Genomic DNA, 19,147 nt, shown 5'->3' on the forward strand with positions numbered 1-19,147 from the left:
ATTTCTTGTTAATATCAAAATTTTGCATTTTCTTCAACTTTATCATTTTTAGATTTTGTCATCAAGTTTTTATCATTTGATTCAAGTAGCATCTGCTGCAATTTTTTAGCATTATTCTTATTGTCAATGGATATGCAAAATTCTCCATTTTCAAACAAAAAACATCTTAAAAAAAGTAACAATATTCTCTAATAGATTGCAGTATCTGTCAGATATAATTTAAGATAGTGTTGAAAAAATATAATTTTACCTAAGAATGAAGAACTGATGAAGCAATGCTAATTAAAGTTGCTAGTCTATTAATTGCTACTCAAAGTTGCCAGATTCTATGTAACTTTGAAACAACAATATTTAAAATATTATTAACAGTCTGTATGCAAGAGTGGCCGTGACCTCCATAAGATTGAATTAATACTGTTAAGTGGTAATTTAACTAACAAAATTAACTTAATTAAACTAATGATTTTGAAAATGATATTGGCGATTGTAGTCCAACCTATGAGGAAAATAGATGGAAAATACCTGAAAATATATCTTACAAATAGTTTAAAGTAACTGAATTTTTACCTAGATGTTTTTATATTCTATAATTTTATATCTATATCTAGGTATTAAATTAGAGAGGTATTTTATATCTATATTTGTATCTAGATACATATATTTTTTATCATTAAAACCAAACATACTACCAGATTATCAGGCTATATTAAGGCTATATCAAGCTTTAATTTAAAAAATTGGGTTATGCATTGAATTGAATGTTTATATATATATATATCTTTTCCATCATTATTATGAAATTTCAAAAAAAAAAAAGAAGTTATGTGAATTCTTTCTCAGATTACCATTTTTTAGTCTTAGTATTTGCATTCAGTAAAAAGTATGAGACAATACTTTAAACACAGCTTTTTTTTAATAATATTTTTAATTGGAGAACATTTTAAATATAATAACTCTAAATTTAAAATTAAATTTCTATGTATTTCTAATTTTCAGGTTGGAGAACTTTCAGAGAATAGCCAATGTCAACAATGCAAATGCATTCTTGGAGGGCATTCTGTTTGTTCTGCAAAATCATGTGGAACATGTTCAAATGTAAGATTTTACATATATAACTATTTTAAAGATCTAAATTTAAATATTACATTCATAATTTAGCATTAAAAAATGAAAATTTTAAAAGAAAAAAATTGTTTTTAATATGATAATGTTCTGAACAAATGTGTCAAAGAAATTAAGTATTTTTTATATTTTTATATTGGGACTATGTTAAAAATAAAATATAAAGTCAAATAAGGTTTAAACTTTTAGAAATAATTAATATTGCACTTTTTTTTGAGTGGTACTTTATCTTTAAAATCTACATAAAATTATTTGCTATCTAAATTAGGAAACATTAGGAAAGATGATTACTATGATGAAGGCAGTGTTATATTGTGGGCAGGATGCAGGAAATATGATGTCATGTCAGATGCAGGGACAAGACTTTTTGAAATGCTCATGTATGTCTTTGAGGGAAGCATTTTGACCATTCATCACTGTAGAGAAGAGATTCTTTAGCTTTTTCAGGGTGTCATTGGGTGCCAGTTTATTTTTATGGACCACTAGGCCACATAAAGCTCAGCTAGTTACAGATTTCCTTGAAGATGAGGATATTTGCAGGTTATAGTGGCTAGCTAGGTCTCTGAACCTAAACCTGATTAAGCATGTCTGGGATACTCTGGGGAGGCCATTGCAGCTCGTCGAACTGGAAAAATAGGATCTATCAATATATAATAATAACATTGTTAGAACTAATAGTACTTAGATATGAACACAAAAAACAGCAAAACCAGTTGTAAAAGTCCAATATATGTACTTAAAATAAACATTTTCATTCATTTTAAATGGACATCATAAAGTTACATGCCAGGACATGCCATGAGCTAAAGTCTACTCTTGTGAAGAAGAAGGATTTTTTGCCCCAAAGTTTTTCAGAACATCATAAAAAGTAAGATGGTTTGTTGTGGATGCTGTATATCTATCAGAGGTGGTCACACTGTGTATTAGCCTCTTTTTTTCTGGAATCTACTACCTCATGCTTTAGATACTTGTGGCAAAATGTCCATATCTCCAGATGCTAATATATTGTTTTCATTTTTTATGACTAATTGATCTTTTATAGCATGAAGTATTGTTGTATCAATTTTTATCCCAATATACCAAGCATTTTACAATTTGTGTTTGTTATCTTCATTTTGGACACCAGTGTATTATAACATAGGTAGTAGCCTATAATAAAAGATCAGTTTATGTGTTTTATTGGGGGTTCTCCTCATATTAGAGAAGGATTTTATAGATAATTACAAGAATTTTTTGTACAAATGTTAAAAGTAACGAGCCATTATTTACAGCCTAGCATTAAAATACATGCTCTCCACCTCAATTAGTATTGTAATGTCTTGCCCCCCTGTACATCATACTTTTCCATTAGCAATGGAGTCGTGCCAGTCATCTATTAACTGCTTTCAGGAGAAAAATTTTGAATTGAAATAACTTGACTTCCAGTTTGCATTTGAAGTTTACATATAGTTAATTGGAGCCTCCTGTTCCTAAGGTTTCCATATCTGGTCTCAGATTTCATCTATCTAACTCCATTCTTGAGATTAAAGAAAGATGGATGGACAGATGACAGTGGGAATTTATAGGTATATATGTTTTTCAAATTACAGCCCAACAAGTGTATGTTTTCCTCAATTTATATGATTTGTGCAATTTACAGCTCATCTCTCAACAACAGACATTTTTTTTGTTTCCGTTGGGAAACATAAAAAACACGATCCTGTTTCCATTAGTGGCTGTTGTTTAGATGTTTGACTATATTATTATTAAGTGTTATGAATTTGTTATACACATGCAAACAAGCAAACACACAGATATATGTGTATTCCTTGCATTTTGTTGATAGTTTCTATAGTTTTAAAATTTAAATTTGATTATAAAGTAATAATCAAAACATTTTAATATATTGTTATTGATTCCATGTATTTGTTTGTTTTATTTCATAAACTTACATATGCTGAAATGTAATCAAGAAAAATCCAGCTGTAAATATTGCATCTGAAATCGATGATTTTAAAAAATTAATAAATTAAAAATAATTATAATGTAACTAAAACAACAATTATAATATTTTTTGGCTTAATATTCTAATTTAGTCAATTATTAATGTATTAATTTAAGTAATATGAATAGCAAAATTAATGTAATGTTTGATGTAATGTAATTGAAAATGATTGTATTGAAGAATATACTGAAACTAAACTATTTAATAAAATTTGCTTTATTATACTTTATACAGTTGTAATAATGATATTTTATTACTTAAATTTTTATTTCTAATAAATATTGTTCTAAAAAATACAGTATTAATTTTACAGAAATCTTATAAATTTTTAAAATGTAAATTATAGTTCTTAATAGAATGCTTAAATTTCTAATCTTAGGGTCAAGTGTCAAAATTACTTCCAAATTGTTCATGTATATGTGAAAGTTGTAAAGAAGATGAAATCTTATGTCCTACTAGTAATGAATGCATTTTAAAAGAAAAATGGTGTGATGACATTATGGATTGTCCTGATGATGAAATCAATTGTTTCAGTAAGCTTTTTCTGTTTCCTTTATTTATATTTATAACAGTAACATGGTTTTTAAAGAAAATTATAGTTTTCTTTTATATTCTACATTTGAAATACTAAAAATTACAGTATGTAATATATTGTAATTTTTATAACTTTTCTTTTAATGACTTTTATAACTATGTATATATTTAAATATAGAATATTACATATCTTATTTCCCTGATTCTAAGATATGTTTTTACCTATTTTTATTTGTCTAAAATACAGATGTGTCTTAGAATCAATGACATCTTACAACTATAGTTCAAAATAGCAATCAGCAGCCAAGGGGACTACATGATTGACTAATAATAGATATTTCTGAGCATACTGCTTAGTAGTCAATCACATATGTTCAAATGAGTTTTTCTGTAATGATCATTTAATTTAAACTTTTTCATGTTTAAAATGCACATTTTGAAATTATATTACATTATATTAATGATAATACAGATTATGTAATCATTAAAAGAAAAGTTATTCTATATACAGAGAAGGATTAAAATAAAGCTGCCAGATATTATCTGTTTCTTGGCATTTGTATTGCTTTCTAACTTGTTATTACTTAAGAAAACTTAATAGAAATGATTATTTTAAAAAAAAGTTTTTTCATAAAAATTCTTATAATTTAATTTTTAAATTCATGGTGCAAATTAGAATTAGGAAATATGAGAATTAAAAAAAATGTATAATTAATAAATAATAATAGTTAAAATTAACCTATAATTAAAAATTTATAGTAAATATTTACTTTAGCAACATCTCCTGAAGAAATAATTTCTACAGTGTTACCTGAAATTGGACTTCCAGGTAAATTTTTCTGTACTTTATTAATTACATATGATACTGAAATACATAATATAATGAATGTTTAACAATTATAAGCATTTATCCCATTGTTATAGGATGAAAGCTTTTTATTCATTTTAAAATTTACATTTGAAAGTAAGTGTTCATTTAATTGGTTTTTTTTCCTCAGGCTTATGATATATATATTTCTTAAAGATATATTTTGAAGTGTTTGACATTTATTTTAGTAGGAAATTTCAAAAGTGAGCTGTTATTCTGTATGTGTATAGCTGTCATATTTCTTTTATAACGTATCTTTTTGTAGGAGAAGCAGAAGGTGCCCTAATACCTAGCAACAACTGTAGTATTAGCTGATTATTTCAAATAATAGATTTAAATATTATACAAATAATGCAAAATAAATAGCATATTTATACTCCACTGAAAAATTTAATAAAACTTTACAAGTTTAGTACACTGGATAACATGTATAGATACCCAACAAAACCTAAAACTCCAGCACAAAATGTAATAACTTAATTTAAAACAAACATTTTCAGTATTATTAAACAACCATTACCAGGTTAAACCGAACATTTGAAAGTTGAAAGCCTGAAAGCCTTTTAAATGTAACCAAACAATATTCAAAACAAGATCTGAAAATATATGCAAAAAAGTCATTTACACACTAATGTTTGAAATTGGTAGGAACATCATGTCATGTAATGAATAATAGTTTCCTTGACACACTGATGGAAGAACACCTGAAAATAAAATGTGAATATTTTCTGTAGTTTCATAATACTGCATCATTTTGGTGAAAAAGTTAGAAAATCACAGTTTTTGGTGATAAATACTAAAGTAAATTATAAAAAATTTAACCATGAACTTTAGTACAGAAAAAAAGATAACAATTGAAATGAAATTTGCACATATTTATTTTTTATTAATTAATAAAGTAAAGCAACATAGTTTGTTTCATTATTTTTCATATATAAATTCTTCAAACCTGTTAACCGGAGTCAATCTATTTTAGAATTGCAAACGTTTTCACAGCCCCTCTTGGGCTCTTCTTCAGGCTTTGTCATATAGGCCGTTACTGTTCGAAAAAACATTCGATTTGAATTTCTTTTCTGAATATTATCAGCCCCCGTAGTTTATGTGGGTTCTGTACAAATTAACTTTTTTTTTTATAAACATCTGAAATTTTATTGATATTTTTTGTAAAAATATTTAGTATAATATATAAGATATTTAAATTTCCAATTTGAAATTAAATATTTTTAATTGTAATAATAATACTAATGTTAAATAAAGTTAATTTGTTCTATTTATAGCAATGAAAGTGGATCTGTTTATAGAATTATTAGCACATTTATTTACAGAATTTTTAACTTATTATTTCATCATTTGGATGCCAGATGGACAATCCAGTCCTATCTGCAATGATTTTGTCTGTCACTATATCATATCTGTTCTTTCAACCACTTTTCTAACGTTATGAACATGCTGAATGGCAGCAGTGGCGTAGCATAGTGGGGGCAGCAGGGGCAGCCCGCCCCAGGTGGCACTTTAAGGGGGTGGCAAAATTTCACAATAAATAATAATAATAATAATACCTAAATAAGGGCGCAGCGAAATTTTCCTCTGCCCCAGGTGGCTGACACCCATGCTACGCTACTGAATGGCAGTACTTCAAAATCAATATCATTCACACTTTTCCAGCGTAGGGTTTCGTTTTCGTTTCATACTAAAAATATTTAGTATAATATATAAGATATTTAAATTTTCGATTTGAAATTAAATATTTTTAATTGTAATAATAATACTAATGTTAAATAAAGTTAATTTGTTCTAAACTCAAACCTGTTTTTGTGCGGTCTATTTTTGTACGATTTTTTATATGTGCAATGTGTTTTGTGCAGTATACCAATTTGATTGAAATTCATATACTGCACACAAAAAATCGCACAAATAAAAAATCGCACAAAGATAGACCGCACAAAAACAGGTTTGAGTGTATTTATAGCAATGAAAGTGGATCTGTTTATAGAATTATTAGCACATTTATTTACAGAATTTTTAACTCATTATTTCATCATTTCAGCTGCCAGATGGACAATCCAGTCCTATCTGCAATGATTTTGTCTGTCACTATATCATATCTGTTCTTTCAACCACTTTTCTAACGTTATGAACATGCTGAATGGCAGCAGTGGCGTAGCATAGTGGGAGCAGCAGGGGCAGCCCGCCCTGGGTGGCACTTTAAGGGGGTGGCAAAATTTCACAATAAATAATAATAATAATAATACCTAAATAAGGGCGCAGCGAAATTTTCCTCTGCCCCAGGCGGCTGACACCCATGCTATGCTACTGAATGGCAGTACTTCAAAATCAATACCATTCACACTTTTCCAGCATAGGGTTTGTTCAGTAAATGAACAAACAAACATTTTTCAGTTTATTTTATAAACCTGCCTCAGGTTTAGCTTTGAATTTCAGATATTTTCTATCAGATAGAATGTTTGAAACATTCCAATTTAGAATTTCAAAATTTGTAATCCAAAGATAAACCTGTGGCATGTTTATAAAATAAACCAAAACATTTGTTTGTTTGTTTGTTGAATAAACCTTCTGCTGGTAAAGTGTGAATGGTATTGATTTTGAAATTATCTGTTTCAACTTTGTTATCAGACTTTAGAATGACAGTCCATTCTGAATGTTAAAAAAATTTCTAAATATGAAAAGTTTAATGTATTTATAATATTTTATTTATTATTTTTTTTAATAGAAAATGGATCTTGTGATATAATAGGAAAACGTATCAGAACTTTCGATGGCCAAGAATTTGAGTATGAGATATGTGATCATATTTTATTACAGGATGCCATATATAATAATTATAATGTTACAGGTAAGATTTTTTTTATAAAAACATTACTATAATCATTATCTTTATTCTTAAACGTTTAATACAACTTAATCACTTGCCTTTAATTCAAATTACATAACATCTGTATGTTTAATTAGTGGGTTATAGCCTAATGAATCCAGTGTTACCATTTAATTATTAATAGATAGTTTAGACTTGGTTTACTATATGATTGTAACAATCTTTAGCTTTATCAACGCTCATAATATTCTGGATACATTAACAGTAATAACCAATGTTATCTATATAATGATAGTTAAGATTAGCAATATGTTCAATTTCTGTTGAGATAACCAAAATGTAGCTGTTATCAGATTATGTTTATGTATCAAAGCTTCACATAATGTTGCCACATTTTTAATATAAGGACATTTTTGAGTCAAATTTATGAAAGGATGTTTCTCTATTATAAAATTAAAATTTTATGTGTAATACATGATATTAGTATTAAGGAAATATAACAGTTGAAAAGAAGAATAATTACCACTTGGCCAACATATTATAAACCAAGGGGAGAAGGTTACCCACTTCTTTACAAATATTACTTCTGGATACAGTTCTTTTCTTGAACTGTTCTCTTCTGAAGCATAACTTACTTTGCCTTCATGTTGAAAAAATCAAAGCCTAATTTTCCTAGGATGAGATTCCATCAATACCATCTTTTCCATACATGAACTTTTTTCATCATCTTTGTGTGGCACTTTCTCTCCTAGTTTTTTTTTCCATTTTGAACTCCTTTTGTCCATCTTGCTTCAGTCCAAACTTCCACTTTTTTCTACTCCCCTACAATCCTTCAATGAAAAATTTTCATTCTTCTTGTGTTGGAGCCAATGATTCACCTTGCATATATTATCTAGCTGATGAATGTTGAACCAACCAAGACACAAAGGATGCACTGACCTGAAAAAATAGCGCTAAGAAATGTAACAAAGAGATATGAGATAAAGGAAAGGAAATACTATAAATTAAATGCCATTAAATATATATACTGTTGAATGAGATTCAATGAGGTTAAAATAAAATTTATGTATAAATCTTATTCATAATTTATATAAAATAAGAATTATTTGTTATTAAAATTTTTAACAAGAATATATTATTTTATTTATAGGAGAAAAAATATGTGAATCTCAAGATAAGTCAAAGTGCCATCAAAAATATACTATATACCAAAATGAAATTTTAATAGAAATTTATGATGACATTCATGTTACAATTAATGGAAATAATTATACAGCAAGTCAATTAGTTTTATTCAATAAGCAGAATTTTAACATCACAGTTGAAATTTTTGGAAATCATGTCAGAATTAAATCTCAAAAATATAATTTTACTGTCATCAGAGATAAACAGGCAAATCTTCACATAGAGGTAAGAATCTTTTATTTAATTTGATAAAATTTTAAACTAAAAATATTATGCTAAGATGTTTTACCTATATTTATTCAATACAAATACTTATCAAATTCTGATTTAATATGATCAATAAATTTTATAAATCTTATTTACCTAATTTATAAACTTGTGATCATATAACATAGATATTCTCAATCTTATAAAAGTTTGATCTAATGAAACTTACTCTAACATTTTGTATTTGCAATAATGTTTATAAACAAATTATTTTTCTATCACCTAATCAAAATGACATCAGAAAAACTTATTAGTTTCAAAATTTTCTTCATGCTTAAGTGGGAACTTTGCTAATGAGAACCAGGGGCTCTGGTCTGCTATGTGAGAAGTTGTCAAATGACATTTGGTGACATTAAATCTTTAGTACAAATCTGGTACTTGAATTTTAGGATATGATCTATTGGGAGATGGTATCTTGTTCTTGAGATTTAAGAGGCTTTTCAATTTCTTCATATGTCCCATCCTTACATTTCTTCTAAATTTAATAACTAATCTAGCATCAATTAACTGTATTAATGAGTCATAGAAATTCTCGTATGATCAAATGTTCAAAGGCATTATAACATTCTAAATACAAATGACATAACAAGAATCTTCATGATTAATTTATCCACAATGTCTAATCATAAAATTGAAATTCTCAATTTAAATAGAAAGTTTCTGCTGTTTTCTGACAGTTTAAAGCTGAGAATGCATCTTGGATAAACTTCATTACATCTACATTCTATGATCCTTATGAAGGTTTTCTGCTGCAAAAAATAATTTTATTTGGTGACTCTAACTTTAATAAAAGCAGTTTAAAATTGAAAAGTTTGTATAATTCGTTATAAATATTAATTTTCTATAATTCTATATAAATTTGTGAATTAAAATCTAATATTTGAAAATACTATTAAAGTTGCTTTGTAGTAATATATTTTTATTTATATGTTGAAATTTAGACTCCTCCAGAGAAAATGGAAAAGTTATTAGGCTTGTGTGGTTTTTATAATGGTTTGATAAGTGATGATAAGAAAAAACCTGATGGAAAAATTACAGCAACAGCTAAAGAATTTGGTGACAGTTGGAAAAATACTAATTCTACAAAACATTGTGTTTCTACATTTTGCCCTGTTGAAATTAAAGAAAAAGCATTAAAAATATGTAATAAATTAAGGTACATTCATAAAACTTCTTTATATTTACATCTTCTAAAACATATTTATACTCTGTTTTGAAATATAATTTACAATTAATTTTTAAAATTCTGCCTTTCTTGTTTTGCTTAATTCATAAAATCAATGCAATTAAGAGGGATAGGTATATAGAGTCTCATTACAATAGTTTGTAGTTCTTAAGTAATTGAGTTTGAGCATTACTTTGTTAAAATATTATATTTACTGTTCAAATTTTTTAAAATATATATTGACTACATATTAATTTTATTAGCTTTTGTAAAATATAAATACAGTGGTGCCTTGTATAGCGTACGCCTCGAATAACAGACGCTGCGAACAACAGACTTTCTGTTTGGGTGTTACGTGACTCGAGCAACGGACTGGCTGTGAACAACGGACTTTCCGGCATAATTGTTGATTGCTCCATGGGTACGTTCTTTAATAGTGGTCGCTCTGAGTCTTTGCTACTATGGGAGTGTGCAGATGTTTGTAGGCATTTAGGAATGACGGTGAAAGAAAGAAAGATGGCAGCACCCGCGCTATCAATAGTGTCATGATGGAGGAATCTATAATTCTAAAATATGAGCTTTTAAAGGCAAAAGAAGGGTTTCAATTGTAAAATTTAACCATAAAATGGATTATTTGTTGAAAGAGCATTCAAAATAGCCATGAAAAAAATTAGAATGCCGGCTACCATTCGAAAAAAATTCGTAAAGACACTTACATCATCGTGTGCGCTAACTTGCGCTTTCACAATTTCTAAATTTTCATTCATAAAACCACATAATGGACCCGGAAACGAAACTATCTGAGCCATGGAGGATGTCATGTTGCTTTCCACAGTAAACTACTGCTACAAGCGGCCATTTTTGCCGTTTGCCGGCGCGCACTCCCACCAGAATTTAGGAACACGTTCTGCAGGAATTTTTAAACGGATGTTGCTCGCGCAGAGTTACACGGAGGAATAAAAAAACGTACCCCATGTTTATTTTTTTTATGATACAGTACGGTTATTTTATGCTGCAGAACAAATTAGATGTTTTAACATGTATTTCTATGGGAAAATGCATTTCATATAACGGACGTTTCACCTTAACGGACGTGCATCTGGAACGGATTAAGTATGTTATATGAGGCACCACTGTATAGAGATATGAAAATGTACAATTTACACAAATATTTTTGCTTTAGGATATACACTAGTTTATGAGGGTTCTGTACAAATTAACTTTTTTTTTTTTATAAACATCTGAAATTTTATTGATATTTTTTGTAAAAATATTTAATATAATATATAAGATATTTAAATTTCCGATTTGAAATTAAATATTTTTAATTGTAATAATAATACTAATGTTAAATAAAGTTAATTTGTTCTATTTATAGCAATGAAAGTGGATCTGTTTATAGAATTATTAGCATATTTATTTACAGATTTTTTAACTCATTATTTCATCATTTTTTGTATAATTTCTTTTTAGTTTTGTAAAGAAAATTATGGCTTGATAAGTATCAAAATAAGTTTAATAAAAGTAATCTGAAATAATAAATTTTAGTTTGTTTAGAAATTTTTTACATTTTGATAAAAACAAATTTGCTAAAATAATATATTGAACTATTTAAAATTTATTTAATTTTTAGAGAAAGTCCATTTGATCAATGTTCTGATGTTTTGAATGTTGAAATGTATTTTAAAGCCTGCATCACTTCTATGTGTGATTGCTTGAGACAAAATAAAAATTCATCATCTGAATGTGAATGCAATAGTTTCCTTCCATTATTAGAAGTATGTGAAAATAAATTAAAACATCCATTATTAAATTGGAGAATGAAGTATGGTTGTGGTGAGTAATCTTTTGAATTTTTTTCTTCTCTAAATTTTTAAATTAAATGAATACTCTTCACAAAATATATGTAAAATATTTCAGTAAACACTAGCTATTAATTTTCATGATAATAAACTGATATAAAATTTAAAGATTGCCAAATAAATAAATCTTAGCTTAGATTTTTATTTGATTTTATGAAATTGTTTTTAGCCACTACATTAGACATAGAATAACAATACATTAATAAAAAAGATGGCCAGATAGATGGCCAAGGCAGTTAAAGTGCCAGCCTATCACTCTCGGAAACTCGGGATCAAATTAAAGCAGTCTAAAACTCCAAGAATTTTTTTAAGGTGTGTTCTGTCCCAGATATGTTAGGCTCATTCCTCATTACCTGACCATCTCCATTATGAGCCTGTCTGAATCCAAGGTAGACTGATTTAAGGGCCTTCTTAGTTCCTACAGGGCTGAAAGAGCCAATAATGAAAAAAAATAACAACAATGTATTAAATTTTAAATATTTATCAGATAAAATACATGATCAAAACAACAAAATATGATAGTTCAAAATAGAATAAAGAATAAAAATATTTTTTCAAAAGAATATGTGTTTTAATTCTAATAATAATAAATTCTTTTGGGAGAAGCCTGAAAATGATATTAACTAATGATTTTTCTTGATGTACAATGTTTTATTATGTGTGTAATAAATATTAGTATAATTGAATAGAAAGTCGAGTTTCTGGGACTCTATATATTAGTTATTTTTATTGGAACAAGTTAGGCAAGCATGTGTATGCAAACTACAAATTTTGTTTTTAGCTCTATAATAACGCTCATCCTAATGCATATATGAGGACCCAATGATGTCTTATCACTGACCTGATATTTGTTTAGCATCATAGTTGACACTCTCCTATTTAAGGAGTGTTAGTCACGATGGTAAGAGGTTGTGAACTGTGTATATGGTTGGTGGCGTCAGACATTGAGGCAAGAACTCGATTTACAATTAACACCCATTTATTAGAATATAAAAGATAAATTTTAGGAGCTTTCCTTTTCATATAAACTAATCTGACAGGATACAAAGCGAGTCCAAACAATGGCGATGGGTTGGGAATACAATGTTCCAGTATGGTGACACAAACTTCCCAAGATTCACTGCTCCTTATCAGCAGGTCAGTGTTCTAGATGGATAGTCCACTGATAGGAGATATTAAGGAACACTGTTTGTTGCGCACATGTATCATTTGATTAAAATTGACTGTCTTAGTGGAATAAGCTCTGCTGTCCTTGAGTTTCAGGCTTCTTAAAGGTTTTGCATCCTTGATTGGATTTTCCAGTTGGTCATGATATTCATCTTCTCTTTTCCTAATTAGTCCTAGTTTGTTGCCAGGACTATTTGGGACTGAAGTTGGAGATCAGACACTGGCTGGAGTTATTTACTGATTTCCTCCTGAAACTCAGAGTTAAGCATTTTATCCCGGTTGTAAATATTACCCATTTGTACTTGTGTGACATTTGGTTTTATTAAATGCTCTATTTTTCCATTTTTGTGATTTTAGGAGAAAACAGTCAAATTCACATTCTACTCTCTCACAAGACAACCTTTCTTATGATGTTTTATCAGCTAAGAACATTTTTATATAAAACAAATTTCTCCTTTAAAACAGATTTTGGTCAAGGTTTTGGACTCCAGTCAAGACCTCACATATATGAATACAGTACTAAAATAAGTGATTGATTAAAATTTTAGCTTTGAGTTTTTCTAAAAGCTCTAGTGAAAATTGTCTTTTTGTTATATCAGTGATTGCCATATTTGAATTTCACAATTTAAATTTAATACTTTTTAAATAAAAATTAACTCTGTCAGCATGTTATTACAAATTGTCCACCCAATTTTTAGAAAAGTTCATTGATGACTATGTTGACAAAATGAAATAATGTTGCCTTTTTTTTTTTATTATGTTTGATATTATCTAATGTTAATAATTATTGATAATTTAATATACATCTGATTAATACAGCTTTCTTGTATTTCAATTATTTTGAATTTCTAGAAATTTTATAATTAAAGTTATGAAATAGAGTTTTGTAAAAAACAGCAATTATAAAAGATTTAATACATTTTTTTTAATTTGCTGAATAAAATAAATTTTATTATAAATTTTTCATTCAATAACTATTTGTCTAACAACATTTTAAATTAAATACACACTACTTAAAAATGTCTTCATTAAAATATAAAATAAATAATTTTTTGACTTCTAAACATTTTATATATTAACTAGTTGAATAATGATTTATTTCAATTAGGTACAGGTTGCAAGCCAGGATTTGTATGGGAAGATTGTGGACCAGCTTGTCAACCCACTTGTGACAATTATAAAGAAAAAACTTGTTCAGAAATGTGTGTGCCTGGTTGTTTTTGTCCATCTGGAACTGTATTAGATGGAGAGATATGTAAATTACCAGAAAACTGTTTAAATGGCAAGTAATGTTTTTAAATTTAGTTTTTGGCTAATTATTTAAAGAAATATGGAGAAATTTATTCGATTTATCTGTTAAATATAGAAGAACATAATGTATTTACATAATAAATTTGTATTATTAAATATTTTTGTTATTTAATTATTATTTTTTCAAGAAATGCTGTTGTATTATGTGAAAAAGTAATAATTAAATTCATTATTAATTAATTATTAATATGGTGTGCAGATTAAATAACTGTGTTATAAAATAAATGAGACTTATTTACCTGATATATTGTATCTGAAGAATTAGGTTATTTTGTTCACATTAATTATTTGAACATTAATCATCTTATGATGACTTAATATGCAAAATAAATGTACAAACCAGATGAATTTTATATATTATATTGTTTTAAAATCATCTTTCTGTAAATATTTAAAAATAAACTACATGCAACACGTGATCACAAACAAACATTTTTTAATAGGAATTTTGGAAGGTAAATTTATATTAATTCATTATTAGTAACATGAAATATCACATTCCAAATGAATCTGAAAATAATTGAAAATATTTTTAAAGAATTCAATATTTTCCTTACTTTTTTTTTGTCTTTTTGAATTTAAAAGTTTTCTTTATAAAGTTAATTTCAACAATTTAAAATTTATTTAGAAAGAAGCTTTAGATTTAATTTTTTTTTATTAACTTTTCTAAACAAAACCAAAACTAATTAAAAATAAGATAATATTTAAATTTGACTGATTTTAAAAAATCAAAAGAAATAAGACTTCAAACCAGCAAAACTTATTTGAAAATGAACTGGGATTCTATTCTTATATTGATAAACTCCCTTTTATTTCTCCTATGTTTATGCATGCTGCTCCTTAGTAGTGAATGTTTTTACTATGATAATTTTTACAGTAGGCTAATTTTTATTACATAATAAAATTTAAACTATAATTTTATTTTGTCTGTTTAGATTAGTTTTGAGATAATTTTAGTTGAAAATACCTTAAAATTATACAATTTTATTTATTGTTGTATTACTAGTTACAGGGTAAATCAAAAATCAACATTAATGCTTTATTATAATTGAATAATGAAGTATGAAAATCTTATTCTTATAAGATTTAGATCTGCATCTTCAAGCCATCTATATATAGCATTACAACATGTTCAATATTATTGTCTTTTCTTCAATAAACTTTTGCATTATGAGAATACCCAAAAGTTGAACTGACTGGCCTTAATAGTCTTCACATTAGGAATTTTTAACTTTTTTTATGGAGATATCTCAAGGTTAAAATGTATTAGTCCAATTCAATGACTTCAGAGAATTTTACTTTAACTTTTAATTTGGTCTATATCTCAGGAACTAGTTTTCAAAACAGTGTGAAACTTAACACACAAACAGAACAATGTATTCTTTACGAAGAAAAACAGTTGAAAACAAAATCTTTGTCTAAGTTATATCAAATTAACTAATGAGCATTGTTGTAATTCTTTTTGCACAGAAAATGATTAACAAGGTGTGTGGCTGCCTCCTGCATGCAAACACATTGCACAGCAATTGTTTATGCTTGTTATAATGTTGTTTATTAATTCTGTCAAGCAAAACTCATTTTGAACAGGAGCATCTTGAAACTCCTGTTCAAAATGACTGTTCTTGGTGGAGGTTATCAGGATGCAACTCTTCTCCATAAAGCATCCCACATGTTATGTGGTCTGGAGAAGTTGCTGGCTGTTCTATGCAACAAATATTTTGATCTTTACTGTCAAGAACGTCATTGACCGTTTTTGCAGTAATGGCAACTTTTGCAAAAATGTAACCCTTCAATGCAGACATGCATAATGATGTCCCAGACCATAATACTGCCTCTTCCAAACTGTTTTCTTTCCATGATGCCCACAGGGCCATATCAGATTTCCTGTTTTCTCCAGATTCTAACCTTGACATCATTTAAATGGACTACAGAGCACAGGGATCAATGAAATGCAATCTACTGGGCATCTGGCAAAAAGGCCATTCACCTGAATCTTCCTATACAGAGTTTGTCACGAAACTCAAATACTGGTAATCATAGACAGCTCTACAAAGAACTGCCTAATAGACATTCTTCTGATAAAATGCACTGTGCTAACATCAAACAGTCTTATTAAGGGGATAGTAATGCTTGGACATCCATTTTCTAGTTAACATTCAACATCTCTTGTTCTTTTAAATTTGATCCAAAGCCTGGATATGGCATTTACTTTGTTGTATATTCAGGGTTCTGGACATAGCTGTCTGCAGTTGATCTGCTCTTAGTTATTCATAATTCTTCTTTTCATAAAATTGTAGTATCGTGGATTGCCAAAACGAATCCCAATATGAGTTGGAATAAGAAAAAATTGAGGACTTCACAAATTAACAGTTTAAACACAAACTTATTTTAATAACACTAAGACTTAACCTAAACAGATACAAAAACTTAACTTAAACTACTAACTTAACTAAAGTACGATTATGAATTACAATATATTTACAGATGAACCCCTTTTATAAGACAATACAGGATATACGTTACGATAGGAGTTAGCACTCCTTTTCTCTCTCTTACAAAGGAACGAGAAGCACGTGTTTAGATGACTCACCTTTCTCCTTCAATATTCTTCTTGTAACTTTCTTCTACTCAAATGGTTTCTTTGTCTCTCTCGCTCTCCCTTTAAGTGAGTGAGTGACGTAGTTTCCCTACTCAGAAGACCATGTCACTCACTTAGTCCAAACGAAGAAGCCTTGAACGAAACGAAAAAAGTGTCCACACACACAATGTCATGTTCTTTTATAATTTCTCTCCATCCAGGCACATAGTCAACACGTGATTTCCTACCAGCCAATCAACACGTACAAAACTTACCAGCCTAAAAGGCGGTACGTGACGATAGCACAATTTTACAAAGAGAATGAATACCCGACACGAACAAAATGAACAGCGATAATGTACAATAAATTTTAGTAGCGGAGCACTACAAAATCACCTTTTTGGCATTTTCATTGTCAGTATCAAACATTAGTCAAACAGAAACAATGCCATGCTACTGCTTTTACAAATTTGCATTTGTGTGTGCTTTTTTAATGGAACATTTGGCTACTACTTGAGTATTTTTGTTGCCTGGAAAGTCCCAAAAATTTTTCACTGCTTATTTTGATAATGGTTTGCTCTATCTATGGATTGGACAATTATGATTATTTTTTGGACAAGAGCATAAAAATGATTTTAGCTGTTGATATGAATGATATTTGTGTAACTAGTTTACAGTTTAAAAAAATTAAATTTGATAAGTATTCCTGTAATTCTGTATTACATGTTATACTAAATAACCAACCTTAAAAACTTACTAAAAAAACAATTTTAATGGTGATTACTTCAGTCTTACACAGATTATTATTAGGTTCACATAGTAAAAAAAATATCTTATTTTAAAGAAACAAAATAAATATATACAATGGAACCTCACTTAATGAGCATAATTCATTCCAGAATCTTACTTATAATGCGAAACACTTGTTAAGCAAAACAATGTTTCCCCTACAAATTAATGTAAAATACAATAATGCATTCCATGCCAAAAAAATACTCAAATATTTTATGTATAATGTTTATTTAAAGAAAATTATACAATATACGTTGTTAAGGAGCGTGAATCATCTTTATCTTTTCTTCTAGCATGGAATGAACCAACCTGAAATGTGAATTCAATTTGCAGAAAAAAAAATTGAAATTTAATTTGGAATTGGTCATTAAGTTTAATACAAGATGGCAGCATAACTGCCTACTTCTAGTCAAATTATTTAATTTTTTAATATTTAATTATAGGCTTTACATGGTGCAAAAATTTAGCATATTGTTTGGCATGTATATTGTATAATGGATTATTGTTGTTGATGTTTATATGTAATATGTGTGAATACAAGTTTGGAAAAATGTGTGATCATAAGCGACACTAAGATGCAAGTGGAACAAGTGCTAAATAGACTGATGTAGCATGTGAACCACAATCTGGGACTTTCCCTCTCCTCATCACTTGTTAAGTGAGTCATTTTCTTTTACAATTTGTTTTGCAGTCTACAGACACTCAAATAGTAGTCAAATGCTTGTTATGTGAATTACTTGTTATGAGAGGTGCTCGTTAAGCGAGGTTCCACTGTACTTGAAATAAAGTACTCATCATATAAACTGTATCCTGGATTTTAATATTGGTTATTTAATATAATTTATTAAATAACCAATCTTATATAATTTATTCCAGTTGGTTAATAAATTGGATTTTATACTTTATAACAATAAGATATTTTTCTGTTTATTCCAGCTCAATGCAAAGGATTTGGTGATCCTCATTTTGTAACATTTGATGACTGGTATTATCCATTTCAAGTTGTAGGACGATTTGTCTTGGCCACAGATAAAACAAAAAGTTTTGAAATTGTAGGAGAAATTGATGAATGCTATTTTAACAGCAATATTAGTTGTATGACTGGAATGAATATTTCCTATAATAATAACATGGTTAAAATTAAAAAAGGAAAAGAAGTAAGTAAATATAATATATTTTATAAATAAGCCTATTAAATTATTTTTTTATAAAAAGCTACTAATTTCATAAAAGAGGTTATACAAACATAATATGTAGAAATATTTATTACATTAATAAGAAAGCAGTCAATAATTCTCAAAACTAGTAGTAAAAATTACTTCTAAAAGTATTTGATTCTTATAATGAAAGATTTATAAATACTTAACATTAATCACTTTTGAGAAAGAATTCTTCATCTTCAGAATAGTTGATCTCTTTTCAAAAGCTTCAGATTAAATTATCAGTAAAGGGAATTCAGTTTTCTTTGTGAAACAATCC

General features: G+C 27.9%; 1 protein-coding gene across 1 annotated transcript in view; it reads left to right on the forward strand.

The window, feature by feature from the left end:
• The window catches only part of LOC136972710 (uncharacterized), a 300,363-nt gene that overhangs the window by 236,062 nt on the left and 45,154 nt on the right, over nt 1-19,147 (forward strand). Inside the window, exons 122-130 of the mRNA XM_067267318.1 lie at nt 997-1,095; nt 3,486-3,639; nt 4,416-4,469; nt 7,240-7,362; nt 8,492-8,751; nt 9,735-9,949; nt 11,592-11,794; nt 14,096-14,269; nt 18,605-18,825. Coding sequence (XP_067123419.1) covers nt 997-1,095; nt 3,486-3,639; nt 4,416-4,469; nt 7,240-7,362; nt 8,492-8,751; nt 9,735-9,949; nt 11,592-11,794; nt 14,096-14,269; nt 18,605-18,825 — 1,503 coding nt within the window. The remainder of the gene's footprint in view (nt 1-996; nt 1,096-3,485; nt 3,640-4,415; nt 4,470-7,239; nt 7,363-8,491; nt 8,752-9,734; nt 9,950-11,591; nt 11,795-14,095; nt 14,270-18,604; nt 18,826-19,147) is intronic.

Source organism: Centruroides vittatus, unplaced genomic scaffold (genome assembly GCF_030686945.1).
Source record: "Centruroides vittatus isolate TY-2023 unplaced genomic scaffold, ASM3068694v2 contig_301, whole genome shotgun sequence".
In the NCBI taxonomy this organism is placed as follows: Eukaryota; Metazoa; Arthropoda; class Arachnida; order Scorpiones; family Buthidae; genus Centruroides; species Centruroides vittatus.